Source organism: Scyliorhinus canicula, chromosome 10 (assembly GCF_902713615.1).
Source record: "Scyliorhinus canicula chromosome 10, sScyCan1.1, whole genome shotgun sequence".
Lineage (NCBI taxonomy): Eukaryota > Metazoa > Chordata > Chondrichthyes > Carcharhiniformes > Scyliorhinidae > Scyliorhinus > Scyliorhinus canicula.
In genome coordinates, this window is record NC_052155.1 from 175,938,709 (window position 1) to 175,959,586 (window position 20,878).

Consider the following 20,878-nt stretch of genomic DNA (forward strand, 5'->3'; position numbering starts at 1 on the left):
ATAAACCCACGCACTGCAACTCCCCCCACCCCCAACCCATAAACCCACGCACTGCACCCCACTCCCCAACCCATAAACCCACGCACTGTAACCCCACTCCCCAACCCATAAACCCACGCACTGCAACTCCCCCCACCCCCAACCCATAAACCCACACACTGTAACCCCACTCCCCAACCCATAAACCCGCGCACTGCAACCCCACTCCCCAACCCATAAACCCACGCACTGCAACCCCACTCCCCAACCCATAAACCCACACACTGTAACCCCACTCCCCAACCCATAAACCCGCGCACTGCAACCCCACTACCCAACCCATAAACCCACGCACTGCAACCCCACTACCCAACCCATAAACCCACGCATTGCAAACCCACTCCCCAACCCATAAACCCGCGCACTGCAACCCCACTACCCAACCCATAAACCCACGCATTGCAAACCCACTACCCAACCCATAAACCCGCGCACTGCAACACCCCCTACCCCCAACCCATAAACCCACGCACTGCAAACCCACCCCCAACCCATAAACCCACGCACTGCAACCCCACTACCCAACCCATAAACCCACGCACTGCAAACCCACCCCCAACCCATAAACCCACGCACTGCAAACCCACTACCCAACCCATAAACCCACGCACTGCAACCCCACCCCCAACCCATAAACCCACGCACTGCACCCCGCTCCCAACCCATAAACCCACGCACTGCAACCCCACCCACCCCATAAACCCAAGCACTGCAACCCCACCCCCAACCCATAAACCCACGCACTGCACCCCGCTCCCAACCCATAAACCCACGCACTGCAACCCCACCCCCAACCCATAAACCCACGCACTGCAACCCCACCCCCAACCCATAAACCCACGCACTGCAACCCCACTCCCCAACCCATAAACCCACACACTGTAACCCCACTCCCCAACCCATAAACCCGTGCACTGCAACACCCCCCACCCCATAAACCCACGCACTGCAACCCCACTCCCCAACCCATAAACCCGCGCACTGCAAACCCACTACCCAACCCATAAACCCACGCACTGCAGCTCCCCCCACCCCCAACCCATAAACCCACACACTGCAAACCCACTACCCAACCCATAAACCCACGCACTGCACCCCACTCCCCAACCCATAAACCCACGCACTGCAACACCCCCCACCCCCAACCCATAAACCCACACACTGTAACCCCACCCCCAACCCATAAACCCACACACTGCAACATCCCCCACCCCCAACCCATAAACCCACGCACTGCAACACCCCCCACCCCAACCCATAAACCCACGCACTGCAACCCCACCCCCAACCCATAAACCCACGCACTGCAACCCCACCCCCAACCCATAAACCCACGCACTGCAAACCCACTCCCCAACCCATAAACCCACACACTGCAAACCCACTACCCAACCCATAAACCCACGCTCTGCACCCCACTCCCCAACCCATAAACCCACACTCTGCACCCCACTCCCCAACCCATAAACCGACGCACTGCACCCCACTCCCCAACCCATAAACCCACGCACTGCAACCCCACCCCCAACCCATAAACCCACCCTGCAACCCCACTCCCCAACCCATAAACCCACCCTGCAACCCCACACACTGCAACACCCCCAACCCATAAACCCATGCACTGCAACCCCACCCCCAACCCATAAACCCACGCACTGCACCCCGCTCCCCAATCCATAAACCCAAGCACTGCAAACCCCCCCCCCCCACTTCCCAACCCACAACCCCCCAGGTATTGTTCAGCTGCTTAAGATTGTGCAAGTGTGTGAGCCTCCTTTTTAAAAAAAAACTAGTGTACCCAATTCATTTTTTCAAATTAAGGGGCAATTTAGCGTGGCCAATCCACCTAGCCTGCACGTCTTTGAGTTTGAGGGCGAAACCCACGCAAACACGGGGAGAATGTGCAACCACCACACGGACAGTGACCCAGAGCCGGGATCGAACCTGCGACCTCGGCGCCATGAGGGTGTGTGCCTCCATAATAGAAAGGTACACAATCATTTGCTGTGAAGCAAATAAAATACTGCGTTAGAAAGGGGTAAACTGAGACTGTTCAGCTGTTAGAAAATGGTTCAGCCGATGGCAATGCCACTGATTTGTCTTTCTGGTGATTTCTTTATATTAACTGTTTCCAGTTACTTTTCAGTTGGAGTTGATCTCACCGGCAATCTAATAATCTTTTTGATATAAACAGATCCTGGAAGACTATCTTGAGAACTCAAAGGCATAGAAATGGCCGTGAAGACAAAGCGGCATTTTGTAGGCATTTCATCTTCCAACTTCTCAGGGACATGGGGGAAATGTGACAGCTTTAGGCTGCTGGGATACAATTGGCAGCAAAGGGTTGATTTATCAGGCGTGGAACAGCTGCGCGCGAAGGCAAATTTGGAACGCTGCATCTTCCAAAAGTGATACAGCCCAGGGTGACAAATAAATGACACACTCAGAGAGTCAAAAGGTTTTTAATCGTTCATGAAAATCCTTAACTGTCTTCAACCTTAAGACTTGATTAACAAGTCAATCAGTATGTGTAAAACTGAAGTTACTGATAAGGAACAAAAAATGAAAATCAGGTAATGCTGAAATATAACTGGCTTGATTTATAAACAAGGTATTGTTTTTATTTGTTTACGGGATGTGGGGGTCGCTGGTTAGGCCAGCATTTATTGCTCATCCCTGGTTTCCCTTCAGAAGGTGGTGGTGAGTTGCCTTCTTGAACCGCTGCAGTCCTTGAGGTGAAGGTGCACCCACTGTGCTGTTAGGGAGGGAGTTCCAGGATGTTGCCCCAGCGACAGTGAAGGAACGGCCGATATATTTCCAAGTCAGGGTGGTGAGGGACTTGGAGGGAAACCTCCAGGTGGTGGGGTTCCCAGGTATCTGCTGCTCTTGTCCTTCTAGATGGTATTGGCCGTGGGTTTGGAAGGTGCTGTCTGAGGACCCTTGCTAAGTTACTGCAGTGCATCTTGTAGATGGTGCGCACGGCTGCCACTGTGCATCGGTGGTGGAGGGTTTGAATGTTAGTGGCAACAAAATAATGGATGCTGGGAGAGAACGGTCAGAATCTGCTGAGACCTGAACAGCCCGGTGGACTTTGAACTTGAAGATCCTGAATTCTCTGGTGAATTTGCAAGGTTTTGCCATAGGTGTTGCTCAGGGTTTATTCAATTATTGCCAATAATAGTTCTGTGAATATATATCTGTCATGCTGTGAAACCTTTATTTTGAGGAGTAACTGCTAATTAAGAATATTTCACAGATCCAGGATTGTGTGTTCTTGGTGAACTCATCTTTTAAAAAAAAAGGCTAGTCAGAGTTTAGAGTGCAATGCTGGAAATGACAGAGGATAAATGCTCGACTTCCTGATAAATGTGTACACAAAACCGCTCTCATTTCACCCTGTTCACAATGAGTTGGAAGATACAACTGCGTCAGAAGGATAGGGAGCGTTTTATCATGTTGAAAACAATGCATCGACCTGCCAAAGCGTTCCTTTAAGGCCACAAAGCAGAATTATTGAATCTACAGTGGTTGAGGTCAAAATCCCTTTGTTGTTTGGCCAGAGAGTATTGCACACTGGGATGCATTTGTCAGACTAAGAATGAAGTTTTGAAGCATTACTTTGCAACACAATTAAGTCTGACGTTTGACGATGTACCATTTTTCAAATGTAAGGATGGGATTATGACAAAGTCCATTTGTAATAACAGATTGCGTAATCTTAGCACGCATCTTTTGGTGTGCACAATATCTACTGTTGATGAAAGACGTGCTGAAAGAAGCGGGCATCATGGGCGTGGATAGCGGAAATCCTTTCCCTGCAATTGTCCAAAATGTGAATGCATATATAGGGGATGTATTTATTGTCGATATGAAACTCAAGATTAAATTATGTGCTTCATCCCCTTCTTTCCCCCCAAACAACTGCATTAACAAGTTAAAATTTACACTTGCAGATCAGCATGAGTAACACAGTCAGTGAAAGTTGAAGCTGTTCATCTAAATTCAGAGAAGTCTTTGTATCAACATTTTAGAAATATACCTGATCGATCGACAGTATACTGACTTGAAATGGATTTGGTACTAGAGGAAGAGATGTGCAGAACGGTGGCAAAGTGGTTAGCACTGCTGTCTCCCAGCACGGGGGACTCATGTTCAAATCTGGCCTTGGTTGACTGTGTGGAGTTTTCACATTATCCCCCTGTCTGCGTGGGTTTCCTCCGGGTGCTCCGGTTTCCTCCCACAGTCCAAAGATGTGCAGGTTAGGTGGATTGGCCATGCTAAATTCCCCCTTCGTATCCAAAGACATGCAGGTTAGGTGGGGATAGGGATTGGGAGTGGGCCTGGGTAGGGTGCGCTTTCAGATGGTCGATGCAGACTCGATGGGCCGAATGATCTCCTTCTGTAGGGATTCTATGATCCCAAAGTAACCCGCTCAGTAACTAGAAAACTGTTAAATTTTCCATTTAAACAGCATCGCAGTAATGGCATCGTATCCACTTGCATGATTCTACTTGTAAATAATGTAACGTTTGAAGAAGATATTTATCTTGGGGAAGTGAAACGTACACATTTCTCACCTGATTGTAAATATCATCTGATCGCAGCCGACCGACCACCATCGAGATGAATGTCCTGCTAATTGGCACTCGCTGAAAGTAGCTCTCTGGGTAGTTTGCGGGTCTCTTTGCCCCTGCCACAGGTGAATACCCTGTGCTACGCACCAGCTTGCAAATATCATCCAGGTTGGAATCAGATGAAGAACGAGCAGCACTGTGAAAGACACATGAATGTTATCCTTTTACAGCGAGGACTTAAAACCAAAGGCTACTTGTAAATGTGAGCAAGAGAGACAAAATAATTTCAACCATCCTGAGCTCCTCAGCAGAAGCGTTTTTACAAGTGAAGCCTTTGGAACATAGGTGCATACATCTTTAATTAACTGATGAGTTAATGTTCGAGGTTTGGGACGGCGAGTAACTTACCTCCTGACATCCAAAGCATGTTAATGACATCACGTGAAAATGTTTGCAGAAACTGATTTATATCCACTGATACAATCCAGATTTCTTCTCAGCTAACTCCTCTGATCATTTATTTAATTTTTATTCATTTATGGAATGTGGGTGTCGGTGGCATTTATTACCCACCTCGAATTGCCCTCGAGAAGGTGGTGGCGAGCTGCCTTCTTGTCCCGCTGCAGCTCCTGTGGTGCTGGTACATCCACAGTGCTGTTAGGGAGTGAGTTCCAGGATTCTGACCCAGCGATAATGAAGGAATGGCCGATATATTTCCCAGTCGGGATGGTGAGAGGCTTGGATGGTGTTGAGCTTCTCGAGTGTTATTGGAGCTGCACTCATCCAGGCAAGTGGAGAGTATTCCATCATACTCTCAACATAAGGGGCAGCAGGGTAGCATGGTGGTTAGCATAAATGCTTCACAGCTCCAGGGTCCCAGGTTCGATTCCCGGCTGGGTCACTGTCTGTGTGGAGTCTGCACGTCCTCCCCGTGTGTGCGTGGGTTTCCTCCGGGTGCTCCGGTTTCCTCCCACAGTCCAAAGATGTGCGGGTTAGGTGGATTGGCCATGCTAAATTGCCCGTAGTGTCCTAATAAAAGTAAGGTTAAGGGGGGGGGCGGGGTTTGTTGGGTTACGGGTATAGGGTGGATACGTGGGTTTGAGTAGGGTGATCATGGCTCGGCACAACATCGAGGGCCGATGGGCCTGTTCTGTGCTGTACTGTTCTATACTCCTGGCTTGTGCCTTGTAGATGGTGGACATGCTTTGGATGTCAGGAGGTAAGTTACTCGCCGTCCCAAACCTCGAACATACTTTTATAGCCACAGTATTTATATGACTGGTCCAGTTCAGTTTCTGGTCAATGGTAACCCCCAGAATATTGACAATGTGAGATTTAGTGAGAGTAATGCCATTGAATTTCATGGGGCAATGGTTAGATTTTCTCTTTCTGGAGATGATTATTGCCTGTGTGGTCACCTAGCGGGCCTAGTTTTGAGCCCGAATCAAATTAGATATCATAAATTAAAGGATTGGACACTTTAAATTAAACTACAGTCAGTTCCGACAAATGGTCTGCTGGGAATTCGAACGTGGCTAAGTTGGAATATAAAGAACTCAGACAGGCTGCCCGGGCATGTCTGGACCTGCCCCGTCAGTCGTCCATTTAGAGATCATCACACCCTATTGATATGCACCAGTCTATTGTCTGCAGTCTAGATTGAGCCAGACTCCTGTGCTCCCAGAGTTCCAGCCGTTACCTTATTTGGCAAGGGGGTGCGTGCAGGCCACACTATCGAAAATGGACACATAGGGTGAGCCCAGGTGTCCTGTCAACAGGTCATTAACTAGACCATTGGATGCTGAGATCCCTCCCAAGGCCTCATTGGCAGGAAGCCAGGGGAAGTGGTAAAAGGAAGCAAAGGAAAAGGGGATAAAAATAGACACCTGGAGCACATCGAGACCAAAGACTCGACGTGGGAGGTGACCTTAACCATCCGAAGAACTGACCAGAAGGAAGGAAGGAAGAAGCTGTCAGCGAGACCCACCTTCGTGATGAGGGACCAGAGGGACTCAGTAATCAGACCCATCCTTCAACCGGACAATCTTTGCGGGCGGTATAATCGAATCATGGGTGTTTCTTGTATATATATTTGGGTTAATTTATGGGTTAACTGTGTGTTTAATAAAGATTGTTAAACTTGTACTTGCTGTTTGTCCTTTGTTCTCCTCGCTATTAAAAAGTCACCCAAGTAAAACCTTTAAGTAAGTGAACTGGTTGAATGTATCTGAATTGGACAGATACAACACCTGGCACTTGTGTGGTACAAATGTTATTTGCCACTTGTTAGCCCAAGCCTCGATGTTGTCCAGATCTTGCTGCATTTGGACACGGACTACTTCAGTATCTGAGGAGTCGTGATTGCTGATGAACATTGTGCGCACCATCAATGAGCATCCCCACTTCTAACCTTATGTTGGAAGGAAGGTCACTGATGAAGCAGCTGAAGATGGTTTTAGCTCAGACACTATCCTGAGGAACAATAAATTCTTTAATAGGTTTGACATGATGATATCGGTGATAAAAAAATTAGTTGAAAAAGTTTATGCCTTATCGAGTTCAGATGGTTGACGGTGTGATCGAATCAAAGTGTTTAAAATTGACACAGGGGTTTGATAGGATAGGTACAGAGAAATGATTTCCTCTGTTGGTAGAATCCAGAACAAGAGACGATGATATGTTCCTATAGGAACAGGAGAACCAGCAAAGTGAAGCATAATTATTCACAGGAATGTAATTGGGGATAAGGTAGTTTAAAATCAATACTAACCACCTAATTGTTTGGATACAAAAGATCAAACCACAGAATTGCACTGGTTGGCTGGCCAAAATGCAAATTATCTTGCAAGTCATGCAAACCTAATAGCAAATGTTGTAGCTATCAAAAGTCCGAAAGTAGAATGAAATGAAAATGAAATGAAAATCGCTTATTGTCACGAGTAGGCTTCAATGAAGTTACTGTGAAAAGCCCCTAGTCGCCACATTCCGGCGCCTGTCCGGGGAGGCTGGTACGGGAATCGAACCGTGCTGCTGGCCTGCTTGGTCTGCTTTAAAAGCCAGCGATTTAGCCTGGTGAGCTAAACCAGCCCCTAAGACAAGAGAAGACAAGGGCATTTATCTTTTTTAGAAAAAAACATGAAAAAAACCGAAAAAAACAAAAGAACATTCCATAAAATAAGGCATTTTTAAAAGGGCTTCAAGACACAAATATATCTAAGAATTTGGATGATAATCATACTCTCCATGTTCTCTTTCTTTGCAATGTCATTTGGACTCAATGTTTGTTGCCTCCATGTCTCACATACTGCATCAATATTACGTACAATAGAAAACGTACTGACAGCAACTTATTTATACTGCCTTCATACAGTACCTGTATCTATAGTAGGAAACCAGCATCCTTTCTCTAACCTCTCCTTCAATCTTGTAGTCGATAACCAGTAGCATGACTCCATACAAATATAAGGCTTCACACTGAACAATGAAAAAGGGGGGGAAAAAATCAAATAGAAATCCATGATCATTGTAACTAATTTACTAAGATTGCAAGAGCATAATAAATGGCACTTCGCACAAGAACTTACAGCAACTATTTGGGAATAAGATCAAACAAAATAGGAGATAAGACTGTCCATTGATAGAGAAGTAGAAAGTAGATTCACATTCGCAATTGCCCAACATAATCCCACTTCTGGAAAGAATGATAAGGAAAAGTGGGAAAAGAAATGAAACACCAACTCAAAGTTACACCTCCGGCAACTAGGAAATAACACGTGGAGTTTTATTAAAACGGGGAGGTGACTGTCTTGATTATGCACATAACTATTTGGCTGATTTCTGAGCAGAAAATTTGCAGAACTGCTACTTGCAAATATACAATATAGGGAACAGGGTGATAAGTAAATAACTTGAAGTTCTAGGTGGACGTCAGGATAAAGGGAAAGAACAATTGCTGATTCCAAGGGAAGCCTCGATTATCTCCCTTAAGCTCCATCACTTCGTTCTCTCTCGTCCTGTTAAAGATGTACCCATTTACCAAGATAGGGAGCATATCAAAAATTTTGAATTAAGACAAAATAGGATCAACTTTCCCACTTTTCATTTTGTACTTTCTGGCGATTGGTACTGCTCATCAAGATGAATGACGCCAGTCCTGTGGAATGGAATAGTTCCCTATCTTTTGACATTAAACATAAAATATTCCCTGGTAAACTACAGAATATGCTGCATGTTAAGTGAATTTCACCCCTCAACTTTAGATCAATTGAGACAATTTCAGCTGGCATACTAACCAACCTGTGGCCTCACCTGCCATTAACCGTCAAGTTTGCTCATACAATTTTCAATTACATTCTTTTATGAATGGTTGGCAAAGTTACAGCCCATTAAAGAGATGACCTAAATCCCTCCGAGGTGCTTATCAAATAAAAAGAAGCTGCTTCACAAGCCAGGAAAATACAAATGGAAATAATGACCCAGAGAATGGCTCCAGGTCACAATACAAAGCAGGTAGTAAACTGTTGGTAATTCTGCAATATGGATCAGTGTTCTGCATTGAGACCATTAGAACATGATCTGCAATATTGATAAAATGGATTTGTAGTCAAGAATAGGACAGTTCACTATTTGCATTTACATAGTGCCTTTGACATACAAACATACACAGAAAATAGGAACAGAAGTAGATCATTCGGCCCCTCCAGCTTGTTCTGCCATTTGCTAAGATCATGGCTAATCTGCTCGTGTTTCAATTTCTACATTCTCATCCACTCCCGATAACCTTCGATTCCATTTCTCAACAAGAATCTACCTACCTCCACCTTAAAAATATTCAATGACCCCGCCTCCACCACCTTCCGAGGCAGAGAGCTCCAATGTAGCACAACCCAGAGAAATAAATTCTCCTCAACTCTGATCTAAAAGGCCCCTAATTTTTAAAACGGTGACCCCCTAATAGAGTGCAGCAAAACATGACATCTGCATCGCACCCAGATGAGTTCTCCTTCTCCCCAGATAAACTTCAAGCAAGATACCTGTTTTTGCAAGGAGTCGCCCATTTCAGACAGAGATGAGGAGGAATTTATTTTCTCAGAGGGCAGTGAATGTGTGGAATTCTTTACCGCAGAGAGCTGTAGAGGCTGGGTCATTAGGTATGCTCAAGGCTGGGATAGAGAGATGTTTTTAATCAGTTAGGGAATCAAGGGTTAAGAGGATAAGGCAGGAAAATGGAGTTGGAGATGATCATATCAGCTCAGTCATGATCTCATTGAATGGTGGAGAGACTCAATGGGCTGAATGGCCTCTTTATGCATCTACGCCTTATGGTCTCATACTTACAAGTAGTTGCTTTCCATCTTCATTGAGGAGCACTGCTTCAAGGGTCTGCTGAATATATACACCTTCGTTGAGATCGTCAAGGAATCTGAAGTAATCCGTCAGAAAAGGAGAATTCAACATTCGTGATAAATCTAACTCAACGACGAGAGACGAGGCAGCAACAGCACAGAATTAATTCTTCATCACACATTCGCGCTCCACCAGTTTGTGGTGTGGTTTGGTCAACGCACTTCATAAAATTTTTTAGCTGATGTACATTTGTGCAGCAAACATACGGAACACAGAAACCAAAATTAGAATTTGAATAAAAGTGAAGCTTGTCACACACCTTACCGGAAGATCATGGTGCTATTTGATGCAATCGCTTTCAATACAGTTAATTTTCAAACTTGAACACAAAATTCCTTTCACCGCTCATAACGCTTCAAATCAATCTGGGTGTCCAAACATTACTCACTAAATAAGAGCCTAAAATTCAACTCTCAAGTGTTAGCAGCAGACATGTACACATTTTTACCTGTTCAGATCAAATATGTATTTGTGAACACTCTCAAAGGCAAGGTAGAATCTTGTCAATATTTCAATGTGATTTTCACGAAATTCTTCATCTAGATCCTGAAGCTCTGGTTTAGACTCCAACTTGACTTCATAGTATTCCGGACCCTAAAACGAGATCCGTTTCATTGTTAATACAGCAATGCCTTGTCTTGAAACATACAGGGTGGATTTAACTTGATAAAAGAGAGTTCGTTCTGGGCGAGTTTCGAGGGGTCGTTTGTGACGGGAACGACCCTGCTGTCTAATGACACACTGGGGTGTTTTACGTCCCCAGTGGGGAAGGCCCGGCTGAGGCCACACGTAGCTACATAACCTGCACTTAGAAATTCAAGCGCAGGAAGAGATCTCTCAACCCGACAACGTAACCCTTGGACCTCATCAACACTCAAGCTCATCTATTAGAGGGTCCTCGAATGTCCCCGCACCCACCACATACCGGCAGGACATCCCTGGGCCCGGTCCCTGACACGGGCAAAATAACAGCCTAGCGCCTTGGCACTGCCAGCCTGGTACTCTGGTAGTGCCCCCGCAAGCTTGGCAATGCCACTTGGGCACCCTGACAGTGTCAAGCAGGCACCCAGGTGGCACTGAAGGGTTGCAGTGCCAAGGTGCCCAGGTGGCACAAACAGCACCAGGGTGTTAGCCTGTTCTGGGCGGCCTCCGTTCGCCTGCTAGACCGCCCCCTCCCAAGAGCCCATTTGTGGGGACCAGTGCTAAACGGCAACCGTCCAAGTCTCCTCGGCAAGGCCGATCCAGCAGCAGCACAGCTAAGTGAGCTTTTAAGTTCTTTTAGTTACGAGTGTCTGGGTCCAGTCCATAATGGGCAGGATGCAGATCGTGACGTCTCACGAGATCCCGCAAGGCGTAGGAACCTTCGGGAATCCCGGGAGAGGCCTCTCCCAGGATCCGTCCTAATTCCGGCAGGTCATGGCCAGTAAATTGCGCCCATATTCTTCGGCTCAAGTGGAAAATAATTTAATCAATTATCAGAGTAAAACAGCAACCCCAGATGGCTTTCCCCTAACTATTCCTGCATTCCAAATGTTGCTAGCGTTTTCCCAAAGGTATATGTAAGGTGGGAGATAGGCATCCCGCTACTTATTGGCAAAATACGTCTGAGCACCAGTTCGTGCACAGTCCGGACTTTGCTATGAAAAGGACAACAAAACTCTCAGTGTTTGCCGTCATTACTCCATCAAAACAAACAGCAACTTTGGGAGTTCGCACATGCTCAGAATAACCTGGAAAACCAGAGTTGCTGTCAATGATTTTGTGCTGCTCCAGGGGACGTGTTGTGCACTAACCCACAAACATTCAGGACATTTATATAGAAAGGAAATCACGTTTAACCAATTTGTTGGAGTTCTTTGAAAGATTTGTTGTGGATAAAAAAGGGTGAATGTACTGTACTTAAGATTTCGAAGAAGCATTTGATAAGGTGCCGCATCAACAGGTATTGTGGAAAATAAAAGCTCATGGTGTTGGGGGTAACATTTTAGCACGGATACAATATTAGCATGGCTAACTAGAGACAGAGAGTAGGCGTAAGTAGGTATTTTTCTGGGTGGCAAGATGTAGCGAGTGGTATAACCAGGAGATCATTGCTGTGGCCTTAAACATTTTACAATATATATATAAATTATTTGGGTGAAGGAACTGAAGGTATGGTTGCTAAATTTGCTGATGATACAAAGATAAGTAGGAAAGTAAGTTGTGAAGAGGACGTAAGAAGGCTATAAAGAGACAGAGATAGGTTAAGTAAGTGGACAAAGTCAGGCAAATGTAACAATTTTGGAAAATGTGAAATTGTCCATTTTGGCAGGAAAAATAAAAAGAAGCATATTATCCAAATGGTGAGAGGCTGTACAGCTGTGAGATGCAGAGGGATCTGCGTACCCAAGTGCATGATTCACCAACGGTTAGCAGTCAGGCACAGCAAGTAATTAGAAATGTTGATAGATTATAATTTGTGAAGGGAATGGATTACAAAAGTATGGGGGTTGTCCATCAGTTATACAGGACATTGGGGAGATCACATCCGGAGCAGACCACATCTGTACAGTATTGATCCCCTTATTTAAGAAGGGATGTAAAATGTGCGGCAAGCAGTTCATAGGTTTACTGGACTAAAATCTAGAATGGGAGGGTTGTCATGTGCAGACCGGTTGGACAGGCGAGGCTTGTCTCTGCTGGAGTTTAGAAAAGTAAGAGGCAACTTGATTGAAACATATAAAATCCTGAGGAGTCTTAACAAGGTGGGATGTGGGGAGAATGTTTCCTCTTGTGGGAGAATCTCGAACTAGCGAGTCACTGTTTAATAATAAGGGGTCACCCCTTTAAGACAGAGATGAGGAGAATTATTTTCTCTCCGAGGGCAGAGTGTCTTTGGAGCTCTCTTCCATAAAAGGCAATGGAAGCATTGGGATATTTTTAAGGCAGAGCGAGATGGAATCTTGATAAGCAAGGGGGTGAAAGGTTATTGGGAGTAGGTGGGAATGTGGAGTTGAGGTTACCATCAGATCAGCCATGATCTTATTGAATGACAGAACAAGCACCGTCAGGAATCATAGAATTTACAGTGCAGAAGGAGGCCATTCGGCCCATCGAATCTGCACTAGCTCTTGGAAAGAGCACCCTACCCAAGCCCACACATCCACCCTATCCCCATAACCCAGTAACCCCACCCAACATTAAAGGGCAATTTTGGACACTAAGGACAATTTATCATGGCCAATCCACCTAACCCGCACATCTTTGGACTGTGGGAGGAAAGCGGAGCACCTGGGGGAAACCCATGCACACACAGGGAGAACATGCACACAGTGACCCAAGCCGGAATTGAACCTGGGACCCTGGAGCTGTGAAGCAATTGTGCTAACCACAATGCTACCGTGCTGCCTTTAAGGAGTGTGATGGAATACTTTCCACTTGTCTGGATGGGTGCAGCTCCAAGACTGAAGAAGCTCGACACCATTCAAAGCTGCCCGCTTGACTGGCATTCCTTCCACAAACATTCACTTCCTCCACCACCGCTGCACAATAAACAGCTGTGTGTACCATCTACAAGATGCACTGCAGGAGCTCACCAAGGCTCCTTTGGCAGCACCTCCCAAACCCACAAGCTCTATCATCGACAAAGACAAGGGCAACAGACACCTGGGAACACCATCACCAGGAAGTTCCCCTCCAAGTCACTCACCATCCTGACTTAGAAATATATTCCTTCACTGTTGCTGGGTCACTTAACTCCTTCCCTAACAGCACCGTGTGTGTACCAAGCCCTCAAAAGACTGCAGCGGTTCAAGAAGGCTGCTCAAGGGCAATTAGCGGTGGGCAAAAAATGTTGACCTAGCAAGCGATACCCACATCCCATAAATGAACTTAAAAAATGGCTGAGTGGCCTACAGCTGCTCCTAATTTATATGTAACTTCCACTTTTACATTGGTCATCTTACTGGAAAAACACTTGTCAAATGAGGAGTAATTAGATTTTTAACAATGTGTTAACTTCATAATTACTGCTAAACTCTCTCACTGGCCCTAAAAAAGGCCAATTCAACATTTGAGGAATGCGGCACATTAGCATAGTGGTTAGCACTGTTGCTTCACAGCTCCAGGGTCCCTGGTTCGATTCCTGTCTGCACGTTCTCCCCGTGTCTGCGTGAGTTTCCTCCGGGTGCTCCGGTTTCCTCCCACAAGTCCCGAAAGGCGGGTGTTAGGTGAATTGGACATTCTGAATTCTCCCTCCTTGTACCCGAACAGGTGCCGGAGTGAGGCGACCTGGGCTTTTCACAGTAACTTTGTTGCAGTATTAATGTAAGCCTACTTGTGACAATAAAAGGTACTTCTGACAATAAAGATTCTTATTATTAAATTAGAAAATACCTATAATGGTTTAGCTTTTTTCCCTGATCTAATGATAATCATTTATTTAGCCATCTGAAAACTGCAAAATAAAAGCTATTATTTTACTTCAGATGCCCGGTGGTTGTGGAAAGCACTATATAAATACAAGCCTTTATTTTTTAAATTACTGATAACTTAGCTGTGGCACTGCTCATCGATTATTATGGGGCACAGTTCTTTTAACTACACAAAGGCTGCACGGTAGCATAATGGTTAGCACTGTTGCTTAGCGTCAGGGACCCGGGTTCGATTCCAGGCTTGGGTCGGTGTCTGTGCGGAGTCTGCACATTCTCCCTGTGTCTGTGTGGGCTTCCTCCGGGTGCTCTGGTTTCCTCCCATAAGTCCTGAAAGATGTACTTGTTAGATGAATTACACCCATGTAAGCCTACTTGTGACACTAATAAATATTATTATTATAAGACAGCAACTGAGTGGAGAGGCATTAGCAAAGAAAATACTTGCATTTATAGAACACTTTTTCATAACATCAAATGCCCCAAGCACGTGAAGGATTTCATGGCACTGTGCTGTCAAGGAGCAGGGGAGCTCTGGCCAATAATTATCCCTTAACCAACATAGCTAAAACAATTACCTGACCACTCCCTCATTGCCCCTGCTGTACAGAAATTGGCTGCAATACATTAGAACTGTGTTGAAATCTCACTGGCTGTAAAAATGCTTTTGAGGGGTCCAGAAGTCATGAAAGGCTCTATATAAATGCAAGTCAACCGTTCTTTTAAAAAGCTTTACAAATGAATGGGAAATAATCCTGTGCTAATCTACAATCACAGAAAAGCACCAGCAAAAAAAACAGTGACAGCAGGAAGTAAAGTTTGTGGCATGAAATACACAAGACTGTTTACATAGTTCCTCAAATATGCTGATAAATATAACCCAAAATTCATTTTTAAAAATGACCACAGCTCAATGTTTACTTTGCCCTTTGCATTTTGTTATATTTCAATGCTGGTCTGTCTGTCACTGCTGTAGGTGGGGGCTCATGCATGCTCAGGGCAAGTCTGACACCAGAAAGCCTGACAGACAACCGTAACAAAACATTACATTGGTTGCATTAATGTCTGTGGGCAAACATCACAGGGAAGAGCCTTTAATCAGGTTGATTCCCCAGCACTGAACTGCATGAGGAGCATGTTCCACCGGGAGGGTTCTGGAGACACAATAGCCCTCACCTTGAAGTAGCTGAAGTCAAAGATGATGTCTCCATACTTCTGTTGCTCGGCCTTGTCCCGGAGTCGGTAAACGCTGGGGACGAACTCGGACAGTCTCAAAAGTTCCGCGATGATGGCGTTACCGCGGGACACGATCCTGAGGATGGCCTGGCCACAGAGGTTGTTCTCCGCCAGGAAGTCCACCATGGCTGAGAGAGAGGGGGTTTGCAAGGCTGCAGACTGGCCCTTGCACGGACGGGAGAGGCTGGGTCTAGTGCACCGAGCCTGCACTCATGCCCCAGCGCTGCCTTCCCCTTCAAACCCGCAGCTCCAGCGCTCAGGCTCCGGGGAGACAATGTAGCGAAATTCAGAGCCAGGGATACTCTCACTCAGCCCTCACTGCGCGTCCCTCCCGCCAGCATCTCTCACTGAACTGCAGAGGTGGCAGGGATTCCGCAAGCCACTGCTTATTCTTCCTCCTGTGTCTTCAGCAGGGTTCAGCACACAACCCTCACTCCAGCTCTTCCATGTTGATCATATGATTTCCTTCCTGTCAGCTCAACATGTGACCAGCAGGCGCATTCTGGTGATGCTGAGCAAGGAGTCCTCCCCCAGAATCATAGAATCGCTACAGTGCAGCAGGAGGCCATCCGGCCCATCGAGCCTGCACCGACCCTCCGAGAGAGTGCTTCATCTCAGCTCACTCCCCCACCCTATCGCATTAACCCCCTTCATCTACACATCTTTTTGGACATTAAGGGCAATTTATCTTGGCCAATCCACCCAACCTGCACCTCTCTGGACTGTAGGAGGAAACCAGAGTTCCCAGAGGAAACCCACGCAGACACGGGGAGAATGTGCAGACTCCGCACAGACAGTGACCCGAGGTGGAATTGAATCTGGGACCCTGGCGCTGTGACGCAGCAGTGCTAAGCACTGTGCCACCGTGCTGCCCTAGTTTGAAACTCATTGTCATCAAACCCTCGTCCCCCTCTTTTTCTTTTGTAATAGGGTACAAGTGATAAAAAGTAAACCTTGTCATCCCCCCCCCCCACCCCCACCCCCACAGCCCAACATTTCCCTGACTAAGTGAGAGAGTTTCAGTTATAACATTTTGCAGAATTTATAATTGTTGATGTAAAACACCGCACTTCAGTACATTTTCAGGCATGCACACCAACCTAGGAAACTTTTTCCGGTATAAATTTAGAGTACCCAATTATTTTTTTCCCCCAATTAAGGGGCAATTTAGTGTGTCTTTGGGCTGTGGGGGTGAGACTCATGCAGACACAGGGATAATGTGCAAACTCCACACGGACAGTGACCCGGGGCGGGGATTGAACCTGGGTCCTCAGTGCCCTAGGCAACAGTGCTAACTGCTGCACCACTGTGCCACCCCTCCTCCCCAACCTAGCAAACTAACAAAAGATGCCCATCAGCTTCATAAAACTTTTGGGCGGCCCAAAGCTTCGGGGATTCTGGCATGGTTTTTGCAGATGTCATGTCCACGGTACTAAAAACACGGGTGGTGCCGAGTCCAGAGGTGGCGATTTTTGGAGTGTCGGAAAATCCGGGAGTCCAGGGAGCGAGAGAGGCTGACGTCTTGGCCTTTGCCTCCCTGGTAGCCCGGAGACGGATATTGCTAGCGTGGAGGGACTCGAAGCCCCCGAAATCAGAGACCTGGGTTAGCGACGAGGATGGGTTTCTCAGTCTTGAGAAAATCAAGTTCGCCCTAAGAGGGCAACGCTCGGGTTTGTCTGGAGGTGGCAGCCGTTTGACAACTTCTTCGGGGAAAATTAACTGTTAACAGAGGCAAAAAATTTAAAGGGGGGGGAAACAGTTGGCTATTTTCTGTTTAGGGAAGGAGGGACTTGTTAGGGATGGAGATGATTTATGCAATATGTTTATATTTGGATTTGCATGGTTTATTGTTGTTACTGTTGTTATTATTATAAAATTACAAATAAATGTTTTTACAAAAAAGAATATGCCAATCGGGACCCTGACCTGCAGATCGCAATGCTTCGTGTGTTTTCGTTAGACCTCGCGAGACGTGACAAAGCCGGTAAATCTCACGAGAGGCCTCTCACGGGATTTACCGGCCTCGCCGCTCTCCCGCGTCGGCCGCATCGAGGCTGATAGATCTCGTCCATGAGGTCAGATCACCAAATGTTTGGTCAAAGAGTCAGGGCTTAAGGATGTCTTAAAGGGGGAAAGTGAGGTCGAAAAGAGGTGACATGTTGGGAAGAAAGTCCAGAACTTACGGCCTAGTTAACTGAAGGCACAGCCACCAAGGGTGGAGAGATTAAAATCATGGATGGTCAAGAGGCCAGGATCAGGGGAGAGTGAACATCTCGGAGAGTTCTGAGGATGGCGAAAATAACAGATGTAGGGAGAGACAAGGCCAGGGAGGGATTTCAAAACTAGGACGAGAATTTTAAAATCAAGGTGTTGCTTGAATGGGAGCCAATATATGTCAGTAAGCACATGGGTAATAGATGAATGGGACTTGATGCAACTTAAGAACCAGGCAGCAGAGTTTAGAATGGTGCCAAATTTACAGAGGATAGAATATGGAAGACCAGCTAGGCCTTAATTGGAATAGTCAAGACTAGAGGTAACAGAGATACAAATGAATGTTTCAGCAGTAGACAAGTTGAGGCAGGCTCTATCTCCAATCACCCAAGGGGCTCAAATGGCCCCAGAGAAATCCCCACCCACCCCACTGTGATCACCACACTGGGCTCCGTTGATTAAAAACAATGAAGTAATTTGATTTGAAAGTCTAAAGCAGTATGAGTGTTAGTTTTCCAATTAAGGGGCAATTTAGCGTGGCCAATCCACCTACCCTGTACATCTTTGGGTTGTGGGGGTGAGACCCACGCAGACATGGGGAGAATGTGCAAACTCCACACGGCCAGTGACCCGTGGCCAGGATCGAATCCAGGTCCTTGGCGTAGTGAGACAGCCGTGCTAACCACTGTGCCACCACGCCCTTGTATGAGGGTAAGTTGAAATTTAAACAATAGGGTCAGACCATGCTCTCACATTAATGACCCACACATGCACTTTCAGAGGATGAACAACAGCAGGAGCCCGAGAGGAAGTTTCCTTTATGGAGCCACAGATGATATTTTTTGTAAAAACATTGGTCTGGATTTTAATCTGCAGGACAACATGTGTTTGGGTGCTGGGGAAATTGATTCTGCTTGAGGAAGCCATCTCCAATCCGCCACCCTTCGCCTTTCACTCCAACGCATTAGGCTGCATGTGCGCATCCCTCTCAGGATTTCCAATTAACATACATCAATTGTTCAATTAAAGTGATATTTCAACACAATTTTCAGTTTACCTCGGTTTCATGGGTTTCCTGGAACCTTCTGGTGAAGCCAAGGAGAGTACCAGGTGTGGTGGTATGCATCACTGTAAATACACAAGGGGTTAATGTAAATACATTATGACTAAGTAAACACTAGAGGGAGCACTAGAGATGTCATGACATGCAGACATACAGCTAATGAACACATAGCGTAGGACACAACCAATGGGCAGTCAAGACACCCAGAGGTGACACTACCACAAGGGGGCATTACACAACCCATATATAAGGATAGGGCACTCATGCTCTGTCTCTTTCCACGAGCAACACTTAGAGAGTAGGACAGGGGCAGATCAGAAGCATCACACCCACCACGCGGCTTAGAGCAGACTGGTTAGTTAGACTGCGTTACTACAGCAAGATTAGCAGGAGATTCGAACTCATAGAGAACTGTGCTAATGGTTCAATAAATCACATTGAACTTACTTCAAAGTCTGGAGTATCTTTTGGTCAAAGCTGCATCGAGTTGCAGCCTGTGTCATCCCAGGATACATAACACAACACAAGGAAGTAATGGAGGTAGCTAAGTCAACCTCAGGCAAGTACGTTCATGAATTCTCACTACTCACAGCTGCTTTCTGAGCTGCCAGTGGGAAAGGGTCTGTTCACAGTACTTTCACTGAAAGGTCACTTATTGCACTTATTGGAGGATTGCTCCAGGACATTTGAGTGAGTGCAGCTTATGCTGCTTGAGATTGGAGTTCAGAAGGGGATCATGGTGACCAACACTGGCAGTCAGCTGGTCACAGGCCTCTAGTCACACAGGAGAGTGGGAACCAGAGGGGCTCCGCCCATGAAAAACATCTTACCAAAAGATGGAAAAGTGTCAGGTCCCATGAGAAAAACAGCACAGTCGGCAAATTTCTTACAGAATTTTGAGCCTCGTAAACATGAGTTTTATTCTCCACGTGAATCACGCCACACTCTTGGTGGCCTCCCGCTGATTCTCTCACCCCGGGGAAACCGGGGAGGCGGGTCTGGGTGGGGTGCTCATTCAGAGGGTCTGTGCAGACTCAATGGGCCAAATGGCCTCCTCTGCACCGTACGGATTCCACATTCTCTTACTCAGCTCCTTACATGCTGCACCCACTCCAGTTCCATGCATGCTGCTCCTCAACCATGTGAACTGGCTGGACTCCCACCTGTGGTGATGTGCCTATGGGCTATACCATAGTTGGATGGTGTGCGACCTCCAACCAGCAGGGGCGGTGCAGGCACACCATGCAGTCTCCAGACCAAGGTCATGCGACCTGGGATCCGGATATCCGACCATCTTCAAAAGAAGATTGAGAGGGTAATAAGACGCACATGGAATTGGTCAGTGCTAGGTGTAAGTTCCAGAGGAGTAGCAAGACTCCATGATAACGTGTTCTATAGCAGACTCCATGATAATGTGTTCTGTAGCAGACTCCATGATAATGTGTTCTGTAGCAGACTCCATGATAATGTGTTCTGTAGCAGATTCCCGTACCAGCCTCCCAGAACAGGCAGTGGAATATGACGACTAGGGGCCTTTCACAGTAACTTCATTTGAAACCTACTTGTGACAATAAGCGATTTTCATTTCTTTTTTTTTTCATTGCAGATTAACATTATACCACATGAGACTCAATAAAAGGATCCTGGTTTTGACAAATTGAAGTGCCTGGTTTAGATAGATCGCCGAGACAACCCCCCCCCCCCCCCCCCCCCCCCCCCAACCCCATCACTGACAACACCCCCTCCAGCAACGAGGAGTGCGGAGAACCGCCCGAAAAGCCGGGAAAACTATTTTTGCAAAACCCCGCGTCGACATATACCAGAAAACCTCCCCTCACGGGATCCTCACCGATTCCGGGACTGGTGAGGGGCGAGCAGCGGCGCCAGGTAAATCCCCAGCTCCCATTGCAAAAACGGCGGGAGAATGGCCGGGTCTG

The 20,878-nt window shown here is 46.5% G+C and overlaps 1 protein-coding gene across 2 annotated transcripts in view; it reads right to left on the minus strand.

Annotated features, from left to right (window-relative positions):
- washc5 (WASH complex subunit 5) overlaps positions 1-16,135 on the minus strand; it is a 74,934-nt gene extending 58,799 nt beyond the window's left edge. Inside the window, exons 1-5 of one of the 2 annotated variants that reach the window (XM_038810174.1) lie at positions 15,605-16,135; positions 10,468-10,613; positions 9,951-10,035; positions 7,987-8,087; positions 4,617-4,809 (exon numbers count right to left, since the gene is read on the minus strand). In XM_038810174.1, the coding sequence (XP_038666102.1) occupies positions 4,617-4,809; positions 7,987-8,087; positions 9,951-10,035; positions 10,468-10,613; positions 15,605-15,790 (711 nt within the window). In that variant the 5' untranslated portion in view covers positions 15,791-16,135. The remainder of the gene's footprint in view (positions 1-4,616; positions 4,810-7,986; positions 8,088-9,950; positions 10,036-10,467; positions 10,614-15,604) is intronic. The other variant, XM_038810173.1, reaches the window with a different exon arrangement.
- Between the last annotated feature and the right edge of the window lie 4,743 nt (positions 16,136-20,878).